This window comes from Stigmatopora nigra, chromosome 2, assembly GCF_051989575.1.
Source record: "Stigmatopora nigra isolate UIUO_SnigA chromosome 2, RoL_Snig_1.1, whole genome shotgun sequence".
Taxonomy (NCBI): domain Eukaryota; kingdom Metazoa; phylum Chordata; class Actinopteri; order Syngnathiformes; family Syngnathidae; genus Stigmatopora; species Stigmatopora nigra.
In genome coordinates, this window is record NC_135509.1 from 12,166,579 (window position 1) to 12,189,340 (window position 22,762).

The 22,762-nt window shown below is 38.6% G+C and overlaps 2 protein-coding genes across 15 annotated transcripts in view; both read right to left on the reverse strand.

The window, feature by feature from the left end:
• Window positions 1-1,018: 1,018 nt before the first annotated feature.
• On the reverse strand, window positions 1,019-11,943 carry LOC144192627 (zinc finger protein aebp2-like). Its single transcript, XM_077711624.1, has 9 exons — window positions 11,349-11,943; window positions 10,951-11,161; window positions 10,374-10,481; window positions 10,091-10,277; window positions 9,381-9,505; window positions 5,689-5,756; window positions 2,544-2,657; window positions 2,051-2,080; window positions 1,019-1,688 (listed from the first exon to the last, which is right to left on the reverse strand). Exons 1-9 carry the CDS (start codon window positions 11,864-11,866, stop codon window positions 1,658-1,660), a joined length of 1,392 nt encoding a protein of 463 aa, XP_077567750.1. The 5' UTR covers window positions 11,867-11,943; the 3' UTR covers window positions 1,019-1,657.
• A 739-nt stretch (window positions 11,944-12,682) lies between these two features.
• LOC144192459 (pleckstrin homology domain-containing family A member 5-like) overlaps window positions 12,683-22,762 on the reverse strand; it is a 46,347-nt gene continuing 36,267 nt past the window's right edge. For 2 of the 14 annotated variants that reach the window (XM_077711568.1, XM_077711562.1), the window contains exons 12-29: window positions 22,514-22,597; window positions 21,812-21,931; window positions 21,166-21,219; window positions 20,706-20,786; window positions 19,607-19,663; window positions 19,423-19,503; window positions 18,879-19,028; window positions 18,687-18,788; window positions 18,410-18,562; window positions 17,751-17,897; window positions 17,138-17,252; window positions 16,713-16,828; window positions 15,505-15,711; window positions 15,261-15,422; window positions 14,983-15,116; window positions 14,698-14,837; window positions 13,724-13,805; window positions 12,683-13,539 (exon numbers count right to left, since the gene is read on the reverse strand). In XM_077711568.1, the coding sequence (XP_077567694.1) occupies window positions 13,482-13,539; window positions 13,724-13,805; window positions 14,698-14,837; window positions 14,983-15,116; window positions 15,261-15,422; window positions 15,505-15,711; window positions 16,713-16,828; window positions 17,138-17,252; window positions 17,751-17,897; window positions 18,410-18,562; window positions 18,687-18,788; window positions 18,879-19,028; window positions 19,423-19,503; window positions 19,607-19,663; window positions 20,706-20,786; window positions 21,166-21,219; window positions 21,812-21,931; window positions 22,514-22,597 (2,043 nt within the window). In that variant the 3' untranslated portion in view covers window positions 12,683-13,481. Of the gene's footprint in view, window positions 13,540-13,705; window positions 13,806-14,697; window positions 14,838-14,982; window positions 15,117-15,260; window positions 15,423-15,504; window positions 15,712-16,712; window positions 16,829-17,137; window positions 17,253-17,750; window positions 17,898-18,409; window positions 18,563-18,686; window positions 18,789-18,878; window positions 19,029-19,422; window positions 19,504-19,606; window positions 19,664-20,705; window positions 20,787-21,165; window positions 21,220-21,811; window positions 21,932-22,513; window positions 22,598-22,762 lie in introns of all 14 variants that reach the window. The other 12 variants (XM_077711586.1, XM_077711576.1, XM_077711611.1 and 9 more) reach the window with 8 other exon arrangements.

A 22,762-nucleotide genomic window follows, 5' to 3' on the forward strand; every position in this document is an offset into this window, starting at 1 on the left:
TAAAAAAGTACTGTAAAAATTAACAAGCAGGTGACAAAGCAAGCAATGGCTAAAGAGGTCCTGGCAATAACTAATTAATTTATGTGTATGTTTGCTAAAAAAAAAAAAAAAAAGTTGTTGGAACTTATTTCAGTACGTTAGAAATGTACAGTGCCCAAGTATGGAGATTCTTTGAATAATACTTTAACTAACAAATTATTTTCCGAGTTCATAGCAAGTCCGAGTAACTGCAACTCTAGGAATAATTTGTTTAACTCCATTTCATATCAACTCTATATATATATATACACGCACACACATTTAACTTTAAGTGCTCCAGAAAAGAAGAAAAAAAGGAGTTTCACTCTTCTTATGCTGAACTAACAATCTTTCACAGTGGTGGGGGCAAAAGTACTAAAAAAGGAGATTTATAACATTGACAATATGTATGAGCATGAGTGTGTAACGAACCTTAATCCAAATGAGAATTCCACTTACCTGCTATCAGATGCTAGTTCATCAGACTGACTTGTGAAAACTGCCATTACTTTAAAGCACAGCACACAGTTCTCTTCCTCTGCAACTGTACCTGGAAATAGTATGAAGCGTCATCTCACCTATTGCAAAAAAAGAAAAAAAAAAGTCTCTAAATTTGCATCAGAATATATCTAAAAAATATACTGCATTATTCACCCCACACACAACAGAACAAACAATTGACTTTAAAATAGGAAGAAAAAAAACTACAAGCAATTAAAAAAAATCCCAATTACATGGAGCTACAGGCGAGTGGATAAGATAATAAAAAAGTAAAAACCTTAGCCTGAACTGTTTTCAGCAGAGGCCAAGGAGGGTTTTGCCTGCTGGCCGAGTAATTAGTGTCTCCGCAGCATGCTTACAAAGCTTTTTTGGCAAGACGATGCCAAATAAGGCTGCCATTCTTTCCTATTAAAAAAACAAGAAACTCACCAAAAACACAGAAAAAGCACCCCCCCCCCCCCCAGAAATTCTTCACACATTATACAACCAATTTATCAACTCCTGTCAAAGAACCTGTTTTATTATAAACATGATAGCCAATTGAATTGGATCAATATACAGTAGAAAACACAGCTAATTTAAATGGCCGGTTTGTAAGAATTTTGATACACACAATAAGAAAGTGAAAAGGGAAAGATTGGGGAAAAAAAAGGTGACATCCGTTAAGAATCTTTGATGGTTGCTCATCCAGAATATCATCAGCAGTTATTTTTTTCTGCTACACATACATACTTTCCACAGGTTAATATAGTTAGTCAGAATTACTGCATTAAAACAACAGAATACTTATAGGACACACCAAGTATTCCTGCTAGCGAGGATAATAATAGCTTATCACAGGAAAAAAAATGTTTTACTGAAATTGCCCACAAAAATTGACAACCATGTCCATTTTGTTTTTTGTTATAAAAATAAGTTAAAAATGTGCACATACAATTTACACAACACATGGAAAATGTCTGTTCCACAAAACAGTTGTTACAAAAAAAAGCAATATTGTCAGATTTCCTTTTCGTGGAGGGGGTGCAGGATATTCCCTTGACTTCATCACAAAAAAACATTGTTCCAAGTCCCATTGTGGCGATGAAAATCGCTTCATCCAGATTAGAAATTACTGCTAACTGCAAGGAATATAAATTCAAAGCAAAGGCGACTCCTTACAGGCTGAGCTGAATGTGAGAGAAAGTGAGAGATGCATTTAGTGAGAATAATAATTGTTACACTTAAAGACATGATCTTTGTTGATTGATTGATATTCAAGTATTTACTGTATGTTGAAGTGTTTTCATAAAAGTGAGATATTTTTAATTTAGCTTTTCAACAACTTGGTTTGATCCGGTTAAACATCGGAACATTAAGTAATATACCAAAATTTCAGATACAATATCTTGGCTGTAAAGCATGACAAACATCTTACTATAATATGACAATTTTTAGTAATAAGTAGTGTAGACGAGGAAGTTTAATATGTAATGCTTAACATTTTTGAAACATTCGATGAATGACATACTGCAGAGCTGGTGCAACTTACCACTGTTTAACTCGTTTCTGGGGAAGTGCTCTGAAAGGACATTAAAGGATTGTCTTTAAGAATGAAGCGATGAAAATTAATGAGATCATGTAATAAGCACTTAATATCCTGTTTGTATTGTATTAGGTATAATTGTTCTACTTAACTAAAAATCACCCAAGGTCATAGTGGTTCTTTGATTAACTACATTCGGCTGCGTAGTCATTTACAAAGTATATCATTTTAGAACTGTTTGCATAGTGTTTCTGAGATTTACCTAAAATCACCAAGTGTTTACATCATTTAATAGCATAAAGTTTTAATAAAAGCCTTAACAAGGTTAAGCTGAGGACTCCAGTTCACAAAAGTGTGTTACTGACGTCAGGAACATGTGCCCTCTGGTGGTTAGGATAACCTAACTTAGTTAAACAAACAAAACAAAAACCTCCTTTGATTACATAGAGTTAATAACTGCACACATAAATGAAATAAAGGACATCAAAAAGACTCTAACCTGTATATGTTTGGGTCCAGCAGCATGGCGGTTTCCTGCGGCAACTGGGATAAGTGCACCACTTTGGTCTTCATCTGAGATCTCTCAGTTTCATTCACCCACACGTCAGGCAGGCTGGAAGGAAACGGGACTGAGAAATGTGGTCAAGCCGTAAGATGTAATGAGAAGAAACTAAGGAACGGAGTGATAATCAAGATGAAAAAGATGAATGGGCCGGCATGAGTGAGCATGACAAAGTGTCCCTTGGAGTCAAAGGCAGGTTACCACCTTTTTTTGACTAATTCTCAGTGCCAAGAAATAGAAAGGTCCAATATCCAATCATTTAAATCTATATCTGGCCTGTGCGTACAGTGGCAAGGGTAGGACACTAAGCTCAGGCAACAAGATGCTGTACAATATGCTGCAGTACTAAACTGCACTTTGTGGACTAAGGTCAGCCTAGTTCCCTGTGCCAGCCTTTGGCGTGGCATGTCAGGTTGCAGAAGTTGGAAAAAAAGAGCTTAGTCGACTACTGTGCCCCCCTCCTGCTTCAACACTCACATCTGTCTCCGCCCCTAGCATTCCCATCGTCACTATGTGCGTCATCACTGGAGCCCCCTGAGACAGACGGACGGACAAGCAAGCACACAAAGCTAAGCAGGCAACCACCTTGCCAGATCGCTTATTCACATGCTTAATCAGTCTGTTTTGAGAGATGGTGTGAAGGTAGTTCAAGTACAGTGCATTTGGGCCACTGTAGGGAGAGCTTCTAATTGAAAAGTGTATGAAAGAATTCAAAAAGGTCAAGAAAGGGACATACGAGATGTACTCCATGTGCTTCGGTAAATTTCATGCATTAGCAAATGACTTAACGTAAAAAGAAGCTGGCAGGTCAAGCAAGTAAGAACACCCTTTTTGAACAGTTGAGCTTATGGGTTGATACTTTAATTAATGGGATTTTTGAACTACAAGCTTTTCCTTTTTTCTCTCCATTTGAACTCTTAGGTTTTTGTAACAATGGATTTTGTGGAGGACAAATTTACCTCATGTATTTATATATATATATATATATTTTTTTTTTTTTTAAATAACTCTATTGTACTGCAAAACAAGAGGATGCCCAAACTTGGAACATAAATTGATGGCTACTGCCAAATAGAGATACGGTATATACAGTATATGTTGACAATGGACGTGATCTGATTGAGGTGTTTTGTGGTATAAGCAGTGTCAAGTTTGCAAAATTGGCTAAAACATCTTTATACATGACTGATAATTTAAAAACAGAGAGAAATTAATGATTGATGTATTTTAAAATGTGCTTACAATTTACATATAAATGTTGCAAAACAGGTTAAAAGGTGACTTGTGTGTATTATAGATGGATGGATATTTTCCTGAGCCAAGTAATGCAGCCAAAGTAAACAATGTGCTGCTGCTGAATGTAAAGAAATTGGATATTCTTCACTGGCTTGCACTAAAATCTTGGCAAAACATTTCAGGGTCAGGCAAGAATTGACTGCACTGAACTTCAGATCCAAGGGAATACAAAAAAGCCCATTAAAACACAATAGTTGATGAAAGATTTTTTTAAAAGTGACTATTATTGCTTGGAGGTTCTCTAGCTTCCCTTACTTTTAAGGTTACATTTAAACTTTCAAAACGGTGGCTTGAACAAAACCATACGAAAATGACAATAGAGTGTGTGTGGAGTGGGCCCACTCCCTTTAAAATAAAAAAGGGAAGTTGCATCGCTGTTAAAACCATCACAGGCGAAACCTTAACACGTTGTCATTTCCTCAAATAAGATGCAATTGAGACTTTCCTGAATAACCAAACATCACATTGTTCCTATTTACGATGTCTGTCACATCGTGCAGGGCCAGAATGTGTAAAACTACCAAGGGACACGAGAAAACTAAGGAAGGAATACCATATCAGAAAACGGGTTTGTCTTCAGAATCTATCTTGCAGTCAACTTCATAACGCATCATCCAATCTTATTGTCTCACTGCCACCTTTATTCTTCATACACTATTTTTTCTGCCTCTACTATCTCCATTATTGTCTGGCCTCTCATTCATCCTCTCACTTTGCAACTTTTCTACTTGGTTTGGCACTTTCCTCTCGCCCATGCTCCTTTGCTCTGATCATCCTCAGATGCTGTGCAGTCAAAGCCTTTAATGGGAGTGACAGTGGGCACCCTCAAGCAACAACACAAATAGACAGAACAGTTTCTTCTGAAGCTCACCAACAATGAACCACTGCTTTGTTCATAAGTATGGTGCCGACCGACAATGCATTGCATCTTTAATTGGTCAATGAGCTTGCACCAAAATGATGGCATTGTTGTGTGAACCCTTTAACTCATTCACTGCCATTGAAAGGTATACAAGTCTGTTCCATTTAACTGGCGGGTCTGATCATGATCACTCGTCTATTGTTGTTTCTCCAAATATGTTTTATTAACAATTGCAATAACTGGCAAAGTAATCAATTACTCAAGTAAACATGAGTTGGAGCCCGATAATCACTTTTTAATCACAATTAATAATGGCAAAGGCATTTCAGGTAGATGATTCAATTTGATTAATTGGCATTACAACAAAGAAGCATATGATTTGATATTCATTCTTTTTTTTTTTTTTACAGATTATTCTCACAAGGGTTGCGGGAGGATGGTAAATAACGTTGTGTAAACAGAGCATTTCTTGAGGTTATACCAGCAGGATTTACTTTAATACTAAAAGTATTGCCATTTAATTGTTACATTATATTTTAAGGGATGAAAGCCAGTTTACTTATGAACTGGCAACTTTCACATCCAAATTGACTTTTCACAAGTTAAAATCATGTTTGTTTCGTTTTGATTCACCATTAGAACAAAGTGGTAATGCCACTTTCAGATGAATACCAACCATTCACAGCCACATTACATGTAAAATGTAAAAGTTTAATTTTAGATAAACTACGTTCTTGGAATGTACTCAAAGAGAAACTGTTAAAGCACGAGAAGAACATATATAGGGAGAACTAAAAGTGAGGCAGTTGTACTCCCAAATAGGTCAACACAGCTGTGCTGCTTTTGATTTCTCTTCACTCGTGAGTAACGTAGAATTCTGATAATAAGTTATGAAATATTGGATAACTATGCAAATGTACTCACATATCTTCAGGTGTCCAGTGTAAGAGAACCTTCACTTTTCCTGAGCCTTCTTTCCTTTTGGCAAGCACCTACACAGAGACAAATCAAGAAGCAAAAAATAAGCTCCTGCCTGTAAAGCTATTTGTTTTGTAAAATATATTTGTGAAGGAAAAATGTAATTAGTTAAAAAAAAAAAAAAAAAAAACAAACATAGCACACTTAATTTAACCTACAGATTCAAGAAGTTGGATAAAATTTCAAAGCAAGTTGTGATCAAGCAAAGACTTTGGAACTTGTCTCCCTGGTGTGAAGAGAAGTAGCTTCAAAGACATGCACCCCCCCTCCGAGGAATAATGAAGCTTTATAATTTAAACATCTCACCGAGTTCTACAGAGGCTGATCATTAACTGCAAGAGCAATGTAAGGGCTCTTAATAATGCATTTCAGAGTAAAGATGGAATTGTAGCTTCAATGGAACATTCCTCCTACCACTACTTCAATGGCCAAGGGAAGGAAGGTTCCATTGAATTTTCCATTGATCAGTAAAGATGAATAAGCAAATATTGATGTAGTTAATATGGTCCAATACTCAAGGCTTCAAAATGCCCATTTGTTAATCGACTTTGGGTTGTGAGACTGGTGTATTAAATCATTTTTATTATTGTTTCATATGTTTTGATTGCTTATAAAATTCTAAAACACGCTTGGTGATATTGAACAAATGTAGTTAAGTATTTATCAGCACCATAGTAAAAATGAGAATACATTTTGTTGTCCCCCAGGTTTCGGGCAATCTGTTTATACTAGAGGAACTGAGATGAAACTTGCTCTCAAACCAATCCAAGCGTGATTGTCAACAATTTCCAGTTTTAAACTTGTGAAAATACAGCTGAGACAATAAAGTGGCCTTTATTTTACATAACATTCCACCTCTCACGTTGCGACAGTTTATAGTGAAACTGGTGTGGAATTCACAGATATTGTCAGTAGGAAGAGAGAGCTGGAAAAATAACCGGCAGCAAAAATAGCCGCAGATCTAACCTCTTGCGTCAATCCACTCTTTTATGTTAGGAATCTCTATTTTTAGGACGGCAAATGAGCTCACGTTGAAGAAGTTCTCTTACGCACACGAATAGCTGAAATTATTTTTGTTACCCCTGAGACTGTCTATAACACAGATGGAAACTAGTTTGAGGAAAAAGGATGGAGAACTGATTTTCTTACTTTTCATTCCTAAAACAATTGTTTAGTTTTGAGTTGTTTTTTTGAAATCAATAAGGTTTCTGTGCATTTTACATTAAACATTACTTTGTCTACATGAAGAAATGAAATCCAAACAAAACAAGAGATGTCAGCTGCTTTACTGTGAGAAAAGCCAAAATTGGTCACAGACTAATTACTGGCAATGAGGGAATGTAATGTATAAGTAAGTGAAAAAGCAGAAGACAAATTTTGGCTTGTGTTGAAGCTGTACAAAGTGATTTGCTTTAATTTTACCACATCAGTCTAATTTGTCGAGAAGAAGGGAGGATGAGCATCATGAGTTGTTCCAGTGAAAAAAAACACCCAACCAAAGGCGGGGGAGGGCAGGCCCGGCCCGTTCAAAAGGGTGCCTGCGTCGTGTCAGCAGGTCGTGCGCTGGATGACGCAGACGGGTGCAATAACAAAAATATCCCATCATAAACATGGCTGACTTGCTCTGGTGTGTCAGCAGGCTCACTGGCCAAACGCCACAGAACCCCCACAGTTTTGCTCCATCCCGTGCTCACATAGTCTACTGCGGCCTGTGGTCCATACAACAGTCTTTTTGGCCCACAAATGTTCAGGGCTGGTGGGAAGGAGAATGCAGACTCAACAGGCCCAATAATCCCATTGCCTTGCGATTCCATGACCTAGGTCTCTCGGACCACACAACTTAAGAACCAAAGAGTTTCTCAGCTTGCAGTCAGTACAATAGCTGTCTGCCCACTATAAATATCTCAAAACACCCCCGGTTAGTCTTAAACTATTCTTCTGTAATGGCATAAAGCATCGGACGTAGCCTTTGTTATCAGTAAAGTCCTCTGAAGGCTTGTTGAAATCAGCCAATCACTGATCGCATACCATCTTCTCATCCTAGCAAATCATTGGATGCTCATCCTTATAAAATGGCTGTTTTGTACCGGTACATCCCAACAAAATAAGCCTTATTTATTTATTTATTAAAAAAAACAATGTTTTGAAGCGACTGGCAAACCTGCACACAAGATGTTCAACAATCCGTAGTTCAATTTAATTACTAGTTCTTTTGTAGTGGCACTAAAGATCTTCGGTTGACATTTTAAATGAAAAAAGACCACCTTCCCACAAACCCAATGCTAACACGGAGTTAGGGATGCAGTTGTGTTGGAGCACAGAAGAACTCCGTGTAGTCAGGTCACACTGGTTGTTTGAGAATATGAATATAGTGACGCAGGTCATTATGACACGTCATGGTCCATAGAGCGATATAAAATAAAAATAAAGGTTTTTAATGGCAAGCAAAATAATTAAATTTGTCTGTCCCCAAAGAATGCATAAAAAGGCTGCTTCAGTATGAATGCCGCAGGGTTCAAATGGTTTGAAAATTATGGTATGAATGTCGACTTGGATTGCACAGTCCATTTAATGTGACAGCATGCTGCTACTATGGTAAAAACATGTGCTTTATGTATGTGGAATATTGTATAATATATATATATAAAAAGAAAAAATACCTTATCGTTGATGCAGTTTTTCTGTATGCGCATTTAAGATCAAAAGCACTTCGGGAGGCCGATGTCACTTTTCTTTAGGGCTTAAATATGCTTTGCAGATTTTATGAACACTGACAGTTTCTGCTAGGTTAGCTACTAGATTAGATCAGATAACTTTATTCATTCCGTAGTCCGGAAATGTCATTTCTAGTGAGATGTAATAGCAGCACAGAACAACTCAGATATAGATATGTATATGTAAATGTATATATGAGATATGTTAACTTAGTATACATGATTTATTCAGCACTACATTAACATCTACCTTCAGTAATGTAATTACAATATTTTTCAAGGAAAATAGGTACAGTACAGATTTATTGTACTCTATGCAGCAGGGCAGGAATTCTATGCTGCGGAAATGCATAGAAAAAGCACTTATTCTAATCTCATTACCAAAACATCATAAATGTTGCATGTTTGAAAAAAGCATTTGAACTAAATACTGCTAAAACATCTGCATTTTCATACTGCTAAATGGCATGACGCTGGGCAGAAGCATCATATTAAAAATCAATTTTCTTTCCTGTGATGTTTGATTTAGAGAAAAACAACGCAAAGCCCTGCGGCAAATGAAGGTTCACTTAAAGTGCAAAGAAAGAAAAAAATTAACAGCTTGAATCAGCTGTATTATCCACAAAAGTAAATCTACAGCGTCCCCTGTCGATCACAAATATAAAACATTAAAAAAGTTATTTCATTTAAATGTAGTGGCGGTGGTAGACTTTCAGCTGATCCCTACATGTACTTATGGTATTTGTAGTGTTAGTTGTAATTTAGCAGGCAACGTAGTTGAGAGAAATATCTTCTTTTCTCATGAACAATTTAATAAACCATATACAAAAATTAAAAAAAAAACATCAAAATCAACTGGCTAGTACATTTCATCATTAAAGAGAAAGACAAGTATAATTAATGAAGGAAAAGAGATGGACTCACTGTGCTGTTAAAGACCACACTGTGGCCGTTGCCCACGCTTTCGATGTGAGTAGCGAGGTTGAGACAGATGGCTCGATGACGGATAGCATCCATGGTTTGCGCATCAAAAAAGTCATGAGGTCTAGCTGGTTGAGTCAAAGGCCAGGTGAAAGAGAAATAAGCAATACCAAATTAATATGCAATGTCAATCATTGTGTTTCATTAAATGTTTTGTAAAGCCATCTTCAATATTTGTTTCTAAATACAATTTATTCAACAAAAAAAAACCTCTGCTGGCACTTTTGTGGGTGGCCCTAATATACAATACCTGATGTTTATTTATAAAATAGAATATACAATTGAAATTATTTTAAGAGACTTGAAGTCAAAATATCATTCTGATTATAGTATAAATACAGTGGAGCCAATTTCTTAATTTTCTATGTAGTTGTGTGATGTATCCAAAATATATAATATCAGAACCAAGAGTGACAACTTTACATTTTAAAGGGAATTGAAGGGGGAAAAAATCCCCAACATCATGTTTTCACTTTTTTTCTCAATATGATGTAGAAATGGCCTCACTCTTTCAATAATTTTGAACCATAATGTACATATATATGCACATGAAAGATGCATGGCCTTGTTGTCTATGGGTATAAAGTTAAGACATATTTAGGAAATTCAGCAGTACTAGTGTGGTGCTAGTGTGTCTTTTCATTTATACGTACGTAGGGTGAACCGGCGTTTGTTTTTGAGCTTTTTCCTCTTGTTGAGACCAGCCTTGGAGGGTGACTCCTCCTTGAGTTTGGCTTGGCTGGACATTTTGGAAGAGCTTTGCTGGCTAAAGTGGCTGGGGACATGACGAGCCAAGCCCCCCTGCGAAGCGAAACTTGCTGTGCAGCCACCAACAACACACTAAACCACAGAAAACAAGACAAGTGTTTCACTGCACTGTGTAAACAAAACATACTGGATCCAGTCATTTTATTTGGATGACAAGTGTTTTTATACCTTGAAGGGCTTATCTCCACTGTGGGTTAGCATGTGTCTCTGAAGCCAACTTTGACTGGTAGACGGAGTGTTGTACACCTTGCAACCCTTCCATAAGCACACAAACACCTGGAGAGCAAAATGGAAAAAGGCCAGGTGTGAGAAAGACAAACATTTCTCATCTTTTGAACCACTTTATCCTCACTAGAATCACAGGGTGCTGGAGCCTATCCCAGCTGACTTCAGGCCAGAGGTGGGGGACACCCTGAATTTGTGGCCAGCCAATTGCAGGGCACAAGGAGACAAACAACCATTCACTCTCACACTCATACCTAGGGCAATTTAGAATGTTCAATCAGCCCACCATGCATGTCTTTGGAATGTGGGAGGAAACCATAGTACCCAGAGAAAACCCACACAGGCCTAGGGAGAACATGCAAACTCTACACAGGTGTAGAGACCTGGATTTTAACTCAGGATTCCCACGGTGAGGCTAACCACTCAGCCTTTGAGCCGCCCCCAAACAGCTTTGAAAAGTTTAAAAAATGAATAAATAAACAGTGGAACAACACATCCACTCAAATGTACTACTACGAACCCCTCCTCTCTGTCCATCCACATGGATGCCTCTGATATGTTCAGCGAGGTCAGGGCTGGAATTGAAGTACTGAAGACATAGGTCCCAGCAACAGGGGTAAGCCACGGTCTTCACAGTGGACGAGTTTGCACTGCTCTGCCCGTTCATCATAGCTGGGGTGGATCGCCCACTCGACACTGTGCTCTCCATCTCCATCAGGGTGCTGCTTATGCTAAAAAGAACAGATGTGGATGAGGTTAACATGATAACATGCACAAAAGGATGCAGCATGGATCCTGATGATGCACTTCAGAGATGATGGAAGTCATTCTACCTCTCTTCCATTCTTTCTTTAATTTTTTTTTTGTACCATGTTTTCGATTGCTCTCTCCACATTCAGGTGAGATCAAGTTCCGTACCTGTCTTCAGAGTCCATACGGCTGAGTGGTTCTCCATCGGAGGAGGAGATCTCCACGCTCGGCCGCCTCTTGTCCTCCGGAGCCGCGTCTCCACCGCTCAGTTTGTCACCGTCCTCGCAAGTCGCTTTACTCCTGTCGCATTCCTCTATACCCGAACACTGGATCTCTTCTTCGGGCTCGTCTTTAGCACATTTTGCCGCGTCGCCCACAACACGTTCGATGTTGTCGTCCGCCAAGTTCTGCCGGGGATCAGACGGCACTTCATCGGATGGTAACTCAGTGTCTCCGAGAGCCGATGTCTCCACCGGATCGGCTGCCGGTGAAGCGTCAGTCGGCGGCGTCTCGCTCGCGGCCTGCTCCGCCAGCTCACCGACCTGCACCATTTTTGGCTCATCACAACTGTCTGCTTCGGCCATTTTTGCATTGTTTGCATCGGATTCGGCATCAGCTTGATCTGCAACGGATCCACAGCCCCCAGCACTCACCGAAGGCGTTATTTCGGAGCTTGGAGCCGCCATTGCAGCGGGCGAAGCGCTTGCGGTGTCAAAATTGGAACCGTCAGTACAAGGGGCGGGGCATCAAATACAATGCTCGCTGATTGGACAGTTTGGACACGTTTTCAATGGCATTTAAACGTTTCATTACTCTCATTTTTTAAAAACCATAGGATGCCTCCTTGTGATCAGAGGCACGCACTTACTTTTGCAAAAGAAATTACAACATTTGCAAGAAATTCCTTAAAAAAGCTAGTACCAAACACTAAAAATATATATAAAGCTCTATTCTATATTTGTTATGTTTTGGTAGGTAACACTGGTTTTGCTAGAAACATAAATCATAGAATATTGGATTCCTTGGAGAAAAGAGCATGTAATTTTTCTGGCATCAATGGATCATTCACACAAGTGTGTAGATTTAATGGTAGTTACGTTAGAGGGCGCTATTGTGCTATTTAAACTTGGGTTGAGGGTTACTATAACTGGAATCAATGAATTGCTTAATATTTTCAGCACATACTCTACACACATTCACACACACTGGTAAAACCTTGATTGATTTTCTCCTTGCAGTTTCTATCATATCATCCTCACATTTTTGAACATGTTAGATTTCAACGGTGAAAGAATTTCTGTCTGATGAACAAACAACTGACTGATTGTCAGTTCACGGTTTACTAAATGTCAGTGGAAACAGATTTGAATTCAACCATGGCGCTAATGGGAATGACAGTTCCACAAAATTGATCATTTCCGGACATGGACTCAACTCATCTGTCAGCACTTGGAGTTCAATCAATTAACAAGACTGGAACAAGAAAAATAAGATGATTGTTTTCTTTTTTTTTTAAGAATAGGAACATTTATTTTATATGGTATAAAAACAGATGGGATATGGGGTACATTTGTAAATTGAATCTATTCTGTGACCATTTGTTGGATACATGCTCCCATCCTGCCGTAGCAACGACTTTATATAGATAGTAAGCCTCTTAATTACATTTTGTACAACTGCGAAATATTCAAAATGCATCCACTCTCTTGCATTTATTATTGCTTTTTGAAAATATTCCAATAAATTCTTTTAGTTCTAGGCCTATAAAAAAAAAAACATTTCACAAAATAGAACCAAACGTAGTAAAATTTCCCCTCTCTCCTTACTTCTTTAAATATAACGCTCATTTACAAAGAAATAAAAGATATTTAAGAAACAGAATATCCATGAAACGTTTGTCAGTATTTTTTTTAAACATACTGCCTGGTCTTAAATTAAATAATTACATTCAGAAACAGGAACCAAATTAGTCTGGAGTACTAAAGTGGGGCTTTTCTTCATTATATTTTGAAACACTCAAAATTCCAAGCAACAAATGTTCCCGTGTTAAAAAATATCTGTTTAAATAAAAACAATTCAACCAAAAGCTTGGAAAAAATACCTGTTAAAGTCTATAAATAATTAGAAAGACAAGTTATAACTTTTCCAGGGTTAAGAACAAAGAAAAGCAGTTTAGGCATCCCAAAAGATATGAAATGTTATTGGTGATGGGAAAGGACCTTCAGATGACGTAGTGAGCACAAGCAACTCACAACAACCAAGCACACAAACAAGTCAGGTTGACTGACACCTTATAGATTCTCACATCTGTGGGGATGTTTCCTTCATGTGTACGTTTTGACTGAAGCGAGAGCTTGTGCTGAGAAAACAAAAAGAACAAAGGTTCAGTCAACCTTGATGTCAAGGTAGTAGAATATCTATTGTGAATACTTCTAAGTTAATCAAGAAAAGACTAAACCTAAAACAACACTGATAACAATGAAATAAGATGGACAAAAAGGACAACAGGTGATTAAGACCCTTACTGGTGCTACTACACACACATGAAGTGAGAGCCGTCAGTGAGCTGAGGCGGGGTATTAGGAGATGGTGGGAGGGGTGAGGAAGATGGCAACGGACTTTTCACTGCAACAAAACACAGCAATACATTCAACACCACACCACACCACAAAAAAAAGCATGAATAGTCAAAACAGTTTAATGTCTAATGAAAATAGCCAAACTATTTACCCTTAGAATGTGCACGGAATGAAATATTCCTCACAAACAAAAAAGACAAAAGTATTGGAGGTACGCATGAATTCATTAACTGCTGTAGAAATGATTTTAACTTGAATTCAATAGTTTTAGTTGCAGAGTATGTTTTTCTTTTGTTAAAACATGGGAATGGGTCTTGCCCATCTTGTGTGCGGAATGTAGATCCTCAAGTTTTGGATGCAGTCCCAATACTTTTGTCCATATATTGAAGTTAATGAAGGGAGCCAATCCAGGGGCTACTTTTCTTTGAGCACTTCAGCAACGTGGATTGTCTTGTTTTTTTGTTTGTTTGTTTTTTTGTTCCACACAACAATGTGGGCTGGCAAATGCAGAGCCAAAGCACATTTGCTTCACATCTGTTCCATTTCGAGTGTCCCTTTTAGTTAGAAATCTACTGCTTCCACCACTAATCATAGACGTGGCTCAGACCACGGCTCGGAGAACATAAGTGACGCAATGCAAGTCCTAGTCATTGATGCGTAGATGCTTTCAAGTGGGCAGCTGTGATCTAATAGAGAAAGATGCCACAGACGTGGCGAGCTGAAGTGCTCATTCATGTCAAGCCAGATGGAAAAGTAATCCCTAGAAGTTCTTGGAAAATCTTTCACTTTTCTAACAATAGTGATTTGAGTGCCACATTCATGAAATCAGAAACACAATCAAATATTTGATAACTAAAATATGTGGATGGCAATGCAACAAATATTAAAGTATGAAAAAGCACACTTCAGTCAATAACCTTTTTCGGTTTGCAGCCTACCTGCAACCAGCTTACTCCGTTTGGATGCCTCTGCCGCCAGTTCGTAAGAGATATTAATCATTTTCTCTTTTTCTTGGATAGTAATCTCCTCTTCAGTCTCCACTGGACTCAAAGCTACAGCAGGCATTGTATTCTGCATGCTTGGAGACACATTCATGTTACATGTAAAACAGAATCCTTTTACTTGAAGAAATTGTGTTCACATTGAAAAAAGGCAGCAAAAAGTACAAGCAAAAGTATCAGTAATGATAAATATTGATCCTATTTTTTTAAATGTATTTTTACCTGTTTTTGGCTATGAGAGCTTTGATGCGGTCCACTTTCCTCTGCTTGTCAGCTTCCTGTTCCGGGCTCAGAGTCTCCTCAGGATCAGACTCCACGTAGCGTTCAGGTATCAGCACTTTGTCAGGCACAGACAGCTGAAACACAAAAGGCATTCAATTTCATTCATTTTCCGTACCGCTTATTTTCACTGATCGCGGGGCGCATTGAATTTGTCTGTCAATAATTTTCAAGAATGGTTTGTGATGATAATGTCTAGTTCAAGATTGATTCAGCCTTACTTCTCGAACCACATTAAAGCGCTCCGAGTTTGAGGCTTCTTTCAGACGTGCAATTTCCTCGGCGGGCGTCTCCTGCTCCCTCACCACCTCCTGCTGCCTGAGTGAGGCTTCAAGTTCCAGAATGTCTGTGCTCATCACCTCTTCCCTACGTCTCAATTGAGGCTGCAACATTTCCAGAAAAAAAGCAGATTATGTGATCAAGTCCAGCATCCTTTGGGTGTTGGAATAGCATCTGTCTCTGCACCTGTACATTGCGAGAATGGTTGTCCTTTGTAAATGAATTGTTACGGGATAGTGCATTCTCTTCGCTGCCTCCCCTAATGCGGATGCCCTTTTTCTTCTCCTTCAGGGCTCCCTGCTGGTGGCGGCGAATCCTTTCCAGCTGCTCCTCCACACTCATCCGGGGCCGACCGCTCTCCAACAGATGCTCCATGGCACTGTGCGGACGCTCCTGCACATTATTGAGTGTAATTTATTGGCTGTTAGTGATGACAGACATCCAGTTCATTAAAATTATTAAGACTAGCAAGGAATGATCATGTTTTAGTGCCACTGATGATAATAGATTACCAATGCATTTGAACTAAGAGAAGGTGGCATTGGATTCTTACATCTTAAGTGGATTAGATATGTGTCACTGCCAATCTATTGAAATATTCAAGTAGATCTTGGCAATTCCATCCCTATAATGAAGTTGTGTCTCAATACCTTTGTACGCATGATTCATTTTCTAAGGAGCATCTAATTCAGGCAACAACAACAAAACAGCCACAATAATAGTGGTTAATGAGTCTTTGTTAGGGGCCAATGTGAACTTGTCCACCATGCGCTCCACTCCACGCTAGGAGTTCCTAAATCTGGATTACATCCAGTGCTTCAGGACACTTCAATGAATGTCCAATGAGCTTTTACCCAAGGGTCTGAGATGAACTCCGTGAGCTACTCTCCTACCACTGCAGGCTATCTTCAAGTAAACTAGAACAAAAGGCATTGAATGTATGAGTGAATGCATGATGTGTTTTTTTTTTTGCAAAACAGATACGAAGAAACAAACACGATTAAAAAAAATAGACAAACCCTGCCATATGGCACACTAATAACACAGTTTGATAGTGAGCGTGGGCAGAAATTGTATTAGCTGAGTTTCTCATTCATTTTACAAGAAGCTGTTTCAGAATAGGCTGGACACACCCGGGCCATGTGGTGAGTGGCCTATTTGCCATGCACAAGCTGTAAACTGTCAGCTTGATGAACGCAACCAGCAGTTAAGAGCCCTTTAATCAAATCAGCAAGTGGCGCAAAGGCCCACAGGATAAAAGCTGAACTATTCAATAATATTTTCTATTGCTTGATTTTGTGGTTATAACATGTGCACTGAAAATAGCCATTTGTGCAGCACCTATGTTTTGGGGAGTCGATTCAGTGTAAATACTTCAAGAGAGGCTGATTTACCGTTCTGGAGTCAGGCTTCTTACTCTTCCTTAGAGTAACATATGAAGCAACTAAAGATGATTCAGACACAGGGGATTTGGTTCTAGGTGGAACAATGCCAACTGGGTAGGATATCCCTAAAAGGGGAATAAAAGGGAAATGGGTAAATGTGAGGCACTGGAAGCATTCATGTTTCATTATTAAAAATGAATAACCCCTGCAAATCCTGCTAAAACAAAGGATTTCATGAGGTAAAATGTAACTAATTGTGCTATATATGTTCATAATATATTGATAGTAAAAGCCTTTAATATTTTATATATATTAAAAAGATATAAACAAAATATATAAACAGAGTAGAAGGAATGATTACCCTAGTGGACATTTAGGCCAAATGTTATGTAATTAACAATCACATTGGCTTTTTGCATGTCATTGTCATGTACCTTTGTTTAGAGGATGCTCTGCTATGTGTTCTGTCCTGTCTTCTCCATTGTTCTCATCCACTTCAGCGACAGTGGTCAACTCTGGTTCGCTCTTATACAGTCGGTAGTCTGGCGCCTGCCAATGAATAATAAAAAGCTTCATCATCACATATTGAGAGGCTAACGGGCTTATTGAGCAACTAGAAATTTTCAAAGCAAGAGCAAAATGGCTTTTTCCTCCCATGGAATGGCTTCACAAACAGTGGCCAACTAACATCTGTGATGATGTTCTTTGTATAGACTTGTCATTTTTGAATATGTTTATATAGAATTTAGAAGAAACAATTCCATGTTGAATCAGATGGACACAATGTTGTGCAGACACATTGAGCCCAGGATGAAAACACAAGCTGCCAGTTATGAAAACAAAAATGTAGCAACACACTGCAGGGTGTGTTTACTTGGACATAATCCAACAAAAAAGATGGAATTAAGATGTGTTCTAACAGAAAATGTAAAAATATAGGTTTCAAAATTGAAAAGGGAAAAGTAAATTTATACTTAAAGAAAAACAACTATCAAAAAGCAGGCAATGACACAACTTCAGGCAAAGTCACTGGGTCAACAAGCTTACGCCATGTGTGCCATTCTTCTGATTGGTCTTCCTGTCTTCTGTTCTGTGGAGGGATGCGGAGCGAACTCCAGCATTGGGTGACATGCTGAGGGGGTTGGGTTCATATGAATGGGGCAAAGGTGGTCGTGGGGGTACTGATTCCTCTTCCTAGGGATTATATAAGGTATGACAGGAAGCAAGGTGAACAGAGGAAACCAGACATCAAGAATGGTCTGGGCAACCTCCATCTGGCTCCTTTTATCAACTGAAGAGATGTCCACTTTAAATCTTGTGTGTAATAACATCATACAAACATAGGTGTGCATGAGAGATAACGATTTTAAAATGAAATGCGTGCCTTTATTTGGTCTTTACAGGAATACGTACCGTCAGGGAAATTATACTTGTTTCTGGGTTTGGCCACGCCATAGTGTCAAAGCCATTTCGTTATTATTTCCAGTGTTGAACAAAATGGGGATGCATTGGTGTCTGCTCATTAGAGATTCTCAAAAAATATTTTTGGCTTTGGTCCCCTTAAAATTTTTAAAAACACTCAGTACAGTAGTAACCGAATATTCCTTCTTGTGATGCATTATCACATATTCAAACATCGCTTTGTCAATTCAAGTAATTTGGCAATACCATCAATATGAACTCATGAACATTTGTTTTTGGTTTACCTCTGTTTTATGCATGCTGAAGTTAGGTCCATACAAGCCCATTGAGGCATCAGCGTTTCTCTGGTCTTTATGTTTATTGAGGACCTCCATCACATCTTGGATCTGCCACAGCTCTTTTTGAATGTGTACATGGTGTTGGCCTGGCGGTTCAGTCTGTGAAAAAGTGACCATTATTAATCTTTTACTGGGATCAGCAGAGAAGTGAAAAGTAAACATGCTGATTAATTAAAAAATAAGTAATAAGTAGTTGTATAAATCTGTCATTGAAGAGTCCTACCTGTGGACTTCCCAATGAGTCGAGCTTCTCCAGCAAGTTGCTTTTAGCCTGGATGACAGTTCCTTCTAGTTGATTATACTCACGCCATGAGCGTTCCAAATCCTGGTTTGAAAAAAAGATAAAAGAATGTTTTTCCTCTCTTTTGGAGAAAACAAGAATTTCGTTGATTACGTATGCCGGGGCTGATCTTACTGCTGTGACCCGAGAGATCTCTCTGCAGGTGCTGAGCAAGCCGCTCTGCAGTAAGTCTCTCTGCTGGATGACACTTTGCATGGCAGCAGGGTTGTCTGAGCCCAATTCGATCTCCTGGCTGGCTGACAGTAAAGCAGTCTCAAGAGTGTGCTGCAGGAAGAAGCAATTCATCAATTGCATAATCTGTTTTGCTGATGAGCTGCATTTTGAAAAAGTAATTTAGGAGCAATGACAAACATCGGCCAAGACTGATATATATATATTTTTTTCTTCTATTTTACACATCCAAACAGTATGCCAACACAGAAATACCACAAGTATGAAATAGAACATACAAAAATGCTGAAGGCCCAATTTAAATTGCTCTTTGGAATGCTTTCATTTCCCCATGTTTGGTATATAGCATATAAAAATGCCCCACTACTGTAGTGGCACAGCTCTCTATTTGCCGTGATGCTACACCTTTATTATTGGACAGTCAAAACCTTTTCATCTCTTTCAACTGAAAAGAAAAGCAATATTGAGTTATTCTGTGGTGAGTCACCTTTTCTCTGTAAAGCTGCTGAAGTTTGTCCTCGTGTGCCCTCACCACTTTGTCCTGCTCACACAATCGGCTAAGCTTAGTCTGCGGGTAAAAAACAAAAAAGAACAACACGGGTCAGCAAAGGTTGTAAACTTGGATGTGTAGCTTAGCAGGGCATCCCAATAGGAAGTCAAATAGAGCATACGTCAATGTCTCCCTCTTCCGGGACATAGGTGTGTTCTCTGGGCTCTCCTGGATTTAGCTGTGAAGGAAAACAAAACATCAGTCACAATATTTTATCATGCACTAAGCATTATTGCCTTCCACTCCATAGCAGAAGCAGAAGCAGCAGCAGCATCATTTGCAGTCTTCTTGAGAAAGGTACTATAGTATTTTATATATAATACCAATTGTGTATATAGGCAAAAATAAATTGTCGTTGAACAACGGGTAAGACATGGTCATAATGTGTTTTACTAAACTGAATATATCAAATTTTCCAGACTATAAGACACACTACATTGTGTTTTTTGTTCTTCTTTGACCACCGACAGCCTGTTATGTTGTTTTTTAGGCCATAAGTATCTGAAATAAAAATATGTTAGCAGATGCCTATTCAGCTTGTTGTTTTCAATTTTACTCTTGTATTCATAAACTGAAAAATACAGTACACTTTAATATTTCTATCACTTCTTATCTTAAGAAGTTATGACATGGGTGCTGGCTGAGTGAAGCCAAATGGTAAATAATCAGTGTGAATTTGATAACATTTTAGGATAATTCTACTATAGCATTGGTAGTCAACATTTCTACTTGGTTGGTTCTCATTGCATATGATTAAGATGCGAGATTCTTTGCCACAAAAACATGCAGACTGTCATATGGAGTGAGCGAGCAGTGTGGCTAGAGTGACAAACTGTTAAACAACTGAACATGTAACAATGCAGCTAGAAATCACAACTTTATGACTTTTTTCTGTTTTAAATCTGCGGCATCTAGATTTGACTGTAACCAGCCCCCAGCTCACAAAAGACACTTAATATGAGGAAGAGCACTGACAGAATAGTGAAGTGCGAACTTATACTTCTCTTTTCCAAGTCATGCTTTTGTTGCCATGACTTTGCAACATGACAACAGTCAAAGCAATGAATGGCAATACAACAAAATACAGCGAGACCAGTCTTCATGTCATGAGAACTTGGACATTGTTGCAAAATGTTTGAAAAGAATGGGGAAAAAAAAAACATTTAAAAAGAGCCAACGTGAGAATGAGGAGGCGCAAAGCCTTAGGTTGTTGGCCTTACTTGCTGGTAAAGTTGAGGCCTTGGGGCCGAGTTCTCAATCAAAGTGTGAGTCATGATGATTAAAGGATCATTTTCCTTCAGCTAGTCCAGCGTGAAGAGGAGTAGTAAAGTCAGTTTAAAACAATGCTGCACTTCAAACAATATACAAAGCTGTTGCTTGCATTGCACCAAGTATATGTTTTGAATAAAAACACAGCCACACCACTTCTTGTACACGAGTTGATTTCTCAGTTTTTTTCCCTTATCATTGCATTTTTAAAAGTTAAGAATGACTTACAATATCTAACCTTGCAATAAGCACCACTTATGTTTTGCTGTCCAAACCTCTATATATCTCTAGTATATACTTGACCACTTGACAGACATGTAAACATAATTAAGGGCAGACACTGCTATCAGGAAGCAGAAGGACAACAGGTGACATAAAAAGCAAGGGCCATGCAACCATGCATTACCCCACCTGATTGTCCAAATACATTAGAGTCCTTTGAAGATGATGTGACAGAGCATCATTCTAGTGTCCGCGGCAAAAAGAAAAGAAGGAGAAGAAAGATACTAAATGAAGCCCATTTTTCCCTTTTTTTTCTCTTACACGTTCATGAAAGTCTTTGTGTAAATGGTAGGAAAGTAGGAGGAAAGAGACAGCTGAGGACAGGGTATACTTGCACTCTACTGAAAAAAAAAAAACAACTTCTGTCATTATGACATGACAGCTGGGCTTACTTAGCTTGTGTCATGGCAATTTTGAAGAGGCTGGAACAATTATTTTGAAGTGATGGCAAACCATTTATCCCACATCCTGCTGACCCAAAATTCTCTTTTTTTCTTTTTTTAATTTGGAGATGAGATGAGAGATGAGCTCGAGGCATAGAGACAGACAGTATTGTCCTAAAAAGCATATGTCTGGTCTCTTTGTAAAAAGTTAAAGTAATCAGCTACTGTTTGCTCAACTAAAACAACCCTACTGTTTTAAGAGTGTTAACCACAGTAGCTGATATGTTCTCCATTAACCAAACAGGCCTTGTTATACAGAAAATCAGTCTGCATACACACCACACAGTAACAAACATGGCTCTGGAAGAATGTCTAGCAGGATGGCGGCTGACCTTTGGGTTATCGCCATCCATGTTAAGTTGCGTAAGATGTGATAGAGTGTGCTCCCGGATACCGTTTAGCTCTGTCTGCTGCCGGCGCAGCTTTATCAGAAGCAAAGTCAGTTCTTCAGGCTGCAAAGGAGGCGAGGTTGTGGTGGGGCGCATATAGCCATTATCAAGCAGGGACATTGTAGTAGGAGGAGGAGAAGAAAAGAGAAAACACACCAGGAGAGGAGATGCATCAATGCTCCCAGGTAGTGAGTTTGCATGCAGATCATGTGATTACCCCAGGTGTTGGCAACATGCATAATGCACACACATCCAAGATAGAAATGCAGTTAAGCATTTATAATAGGTGTTCATATAGTATGAACGTTGACTTTGACGTATATATTCTTGAGTTGGCTTAGAGTGTTGTGAAAGACAGCGTTTCTAAATCTCTGCTGGCACAAGGCATCTCTGATGAGGGACTTGGATCAAGACAGACTTAAATTTAGCACTTGCAGAAAAGTCAACTTTGCCTCATTCAGATTCCATCTTAAGGTTTTGCCACTAGGTCAACTTAGCTAGAGATCGGTCAGAGTCAGAGAGCATGAAATTTTTAAGATAAAATGTAAAAACATACCCTACAGGCCTACACTAAACACTTTTAACGTGGTAAATGCATTTTGTTAACACAGCAAATAAAGCAATTAAGACTCTTGTAAAACTTACACTTTTGCCTTGGAAAGATTGTGCTGTGATAGACTGGACCGGAATTCCAGTAGCCATTGACCTTCCATCAGGTGGGTAGGCATACTAAAAAGGACAAAGAAGGAAAATGAATGATTTTTATAGTCTGTTTACTTATACTATATTTGAATAAAGGAAACAAAAAGGTGTAGAATTGATTCTTTCTATAAGAACAGCCCATGTTGATCACAGTGATTTTAATAGTCGTCATATGTTCACATTTTTAACTCA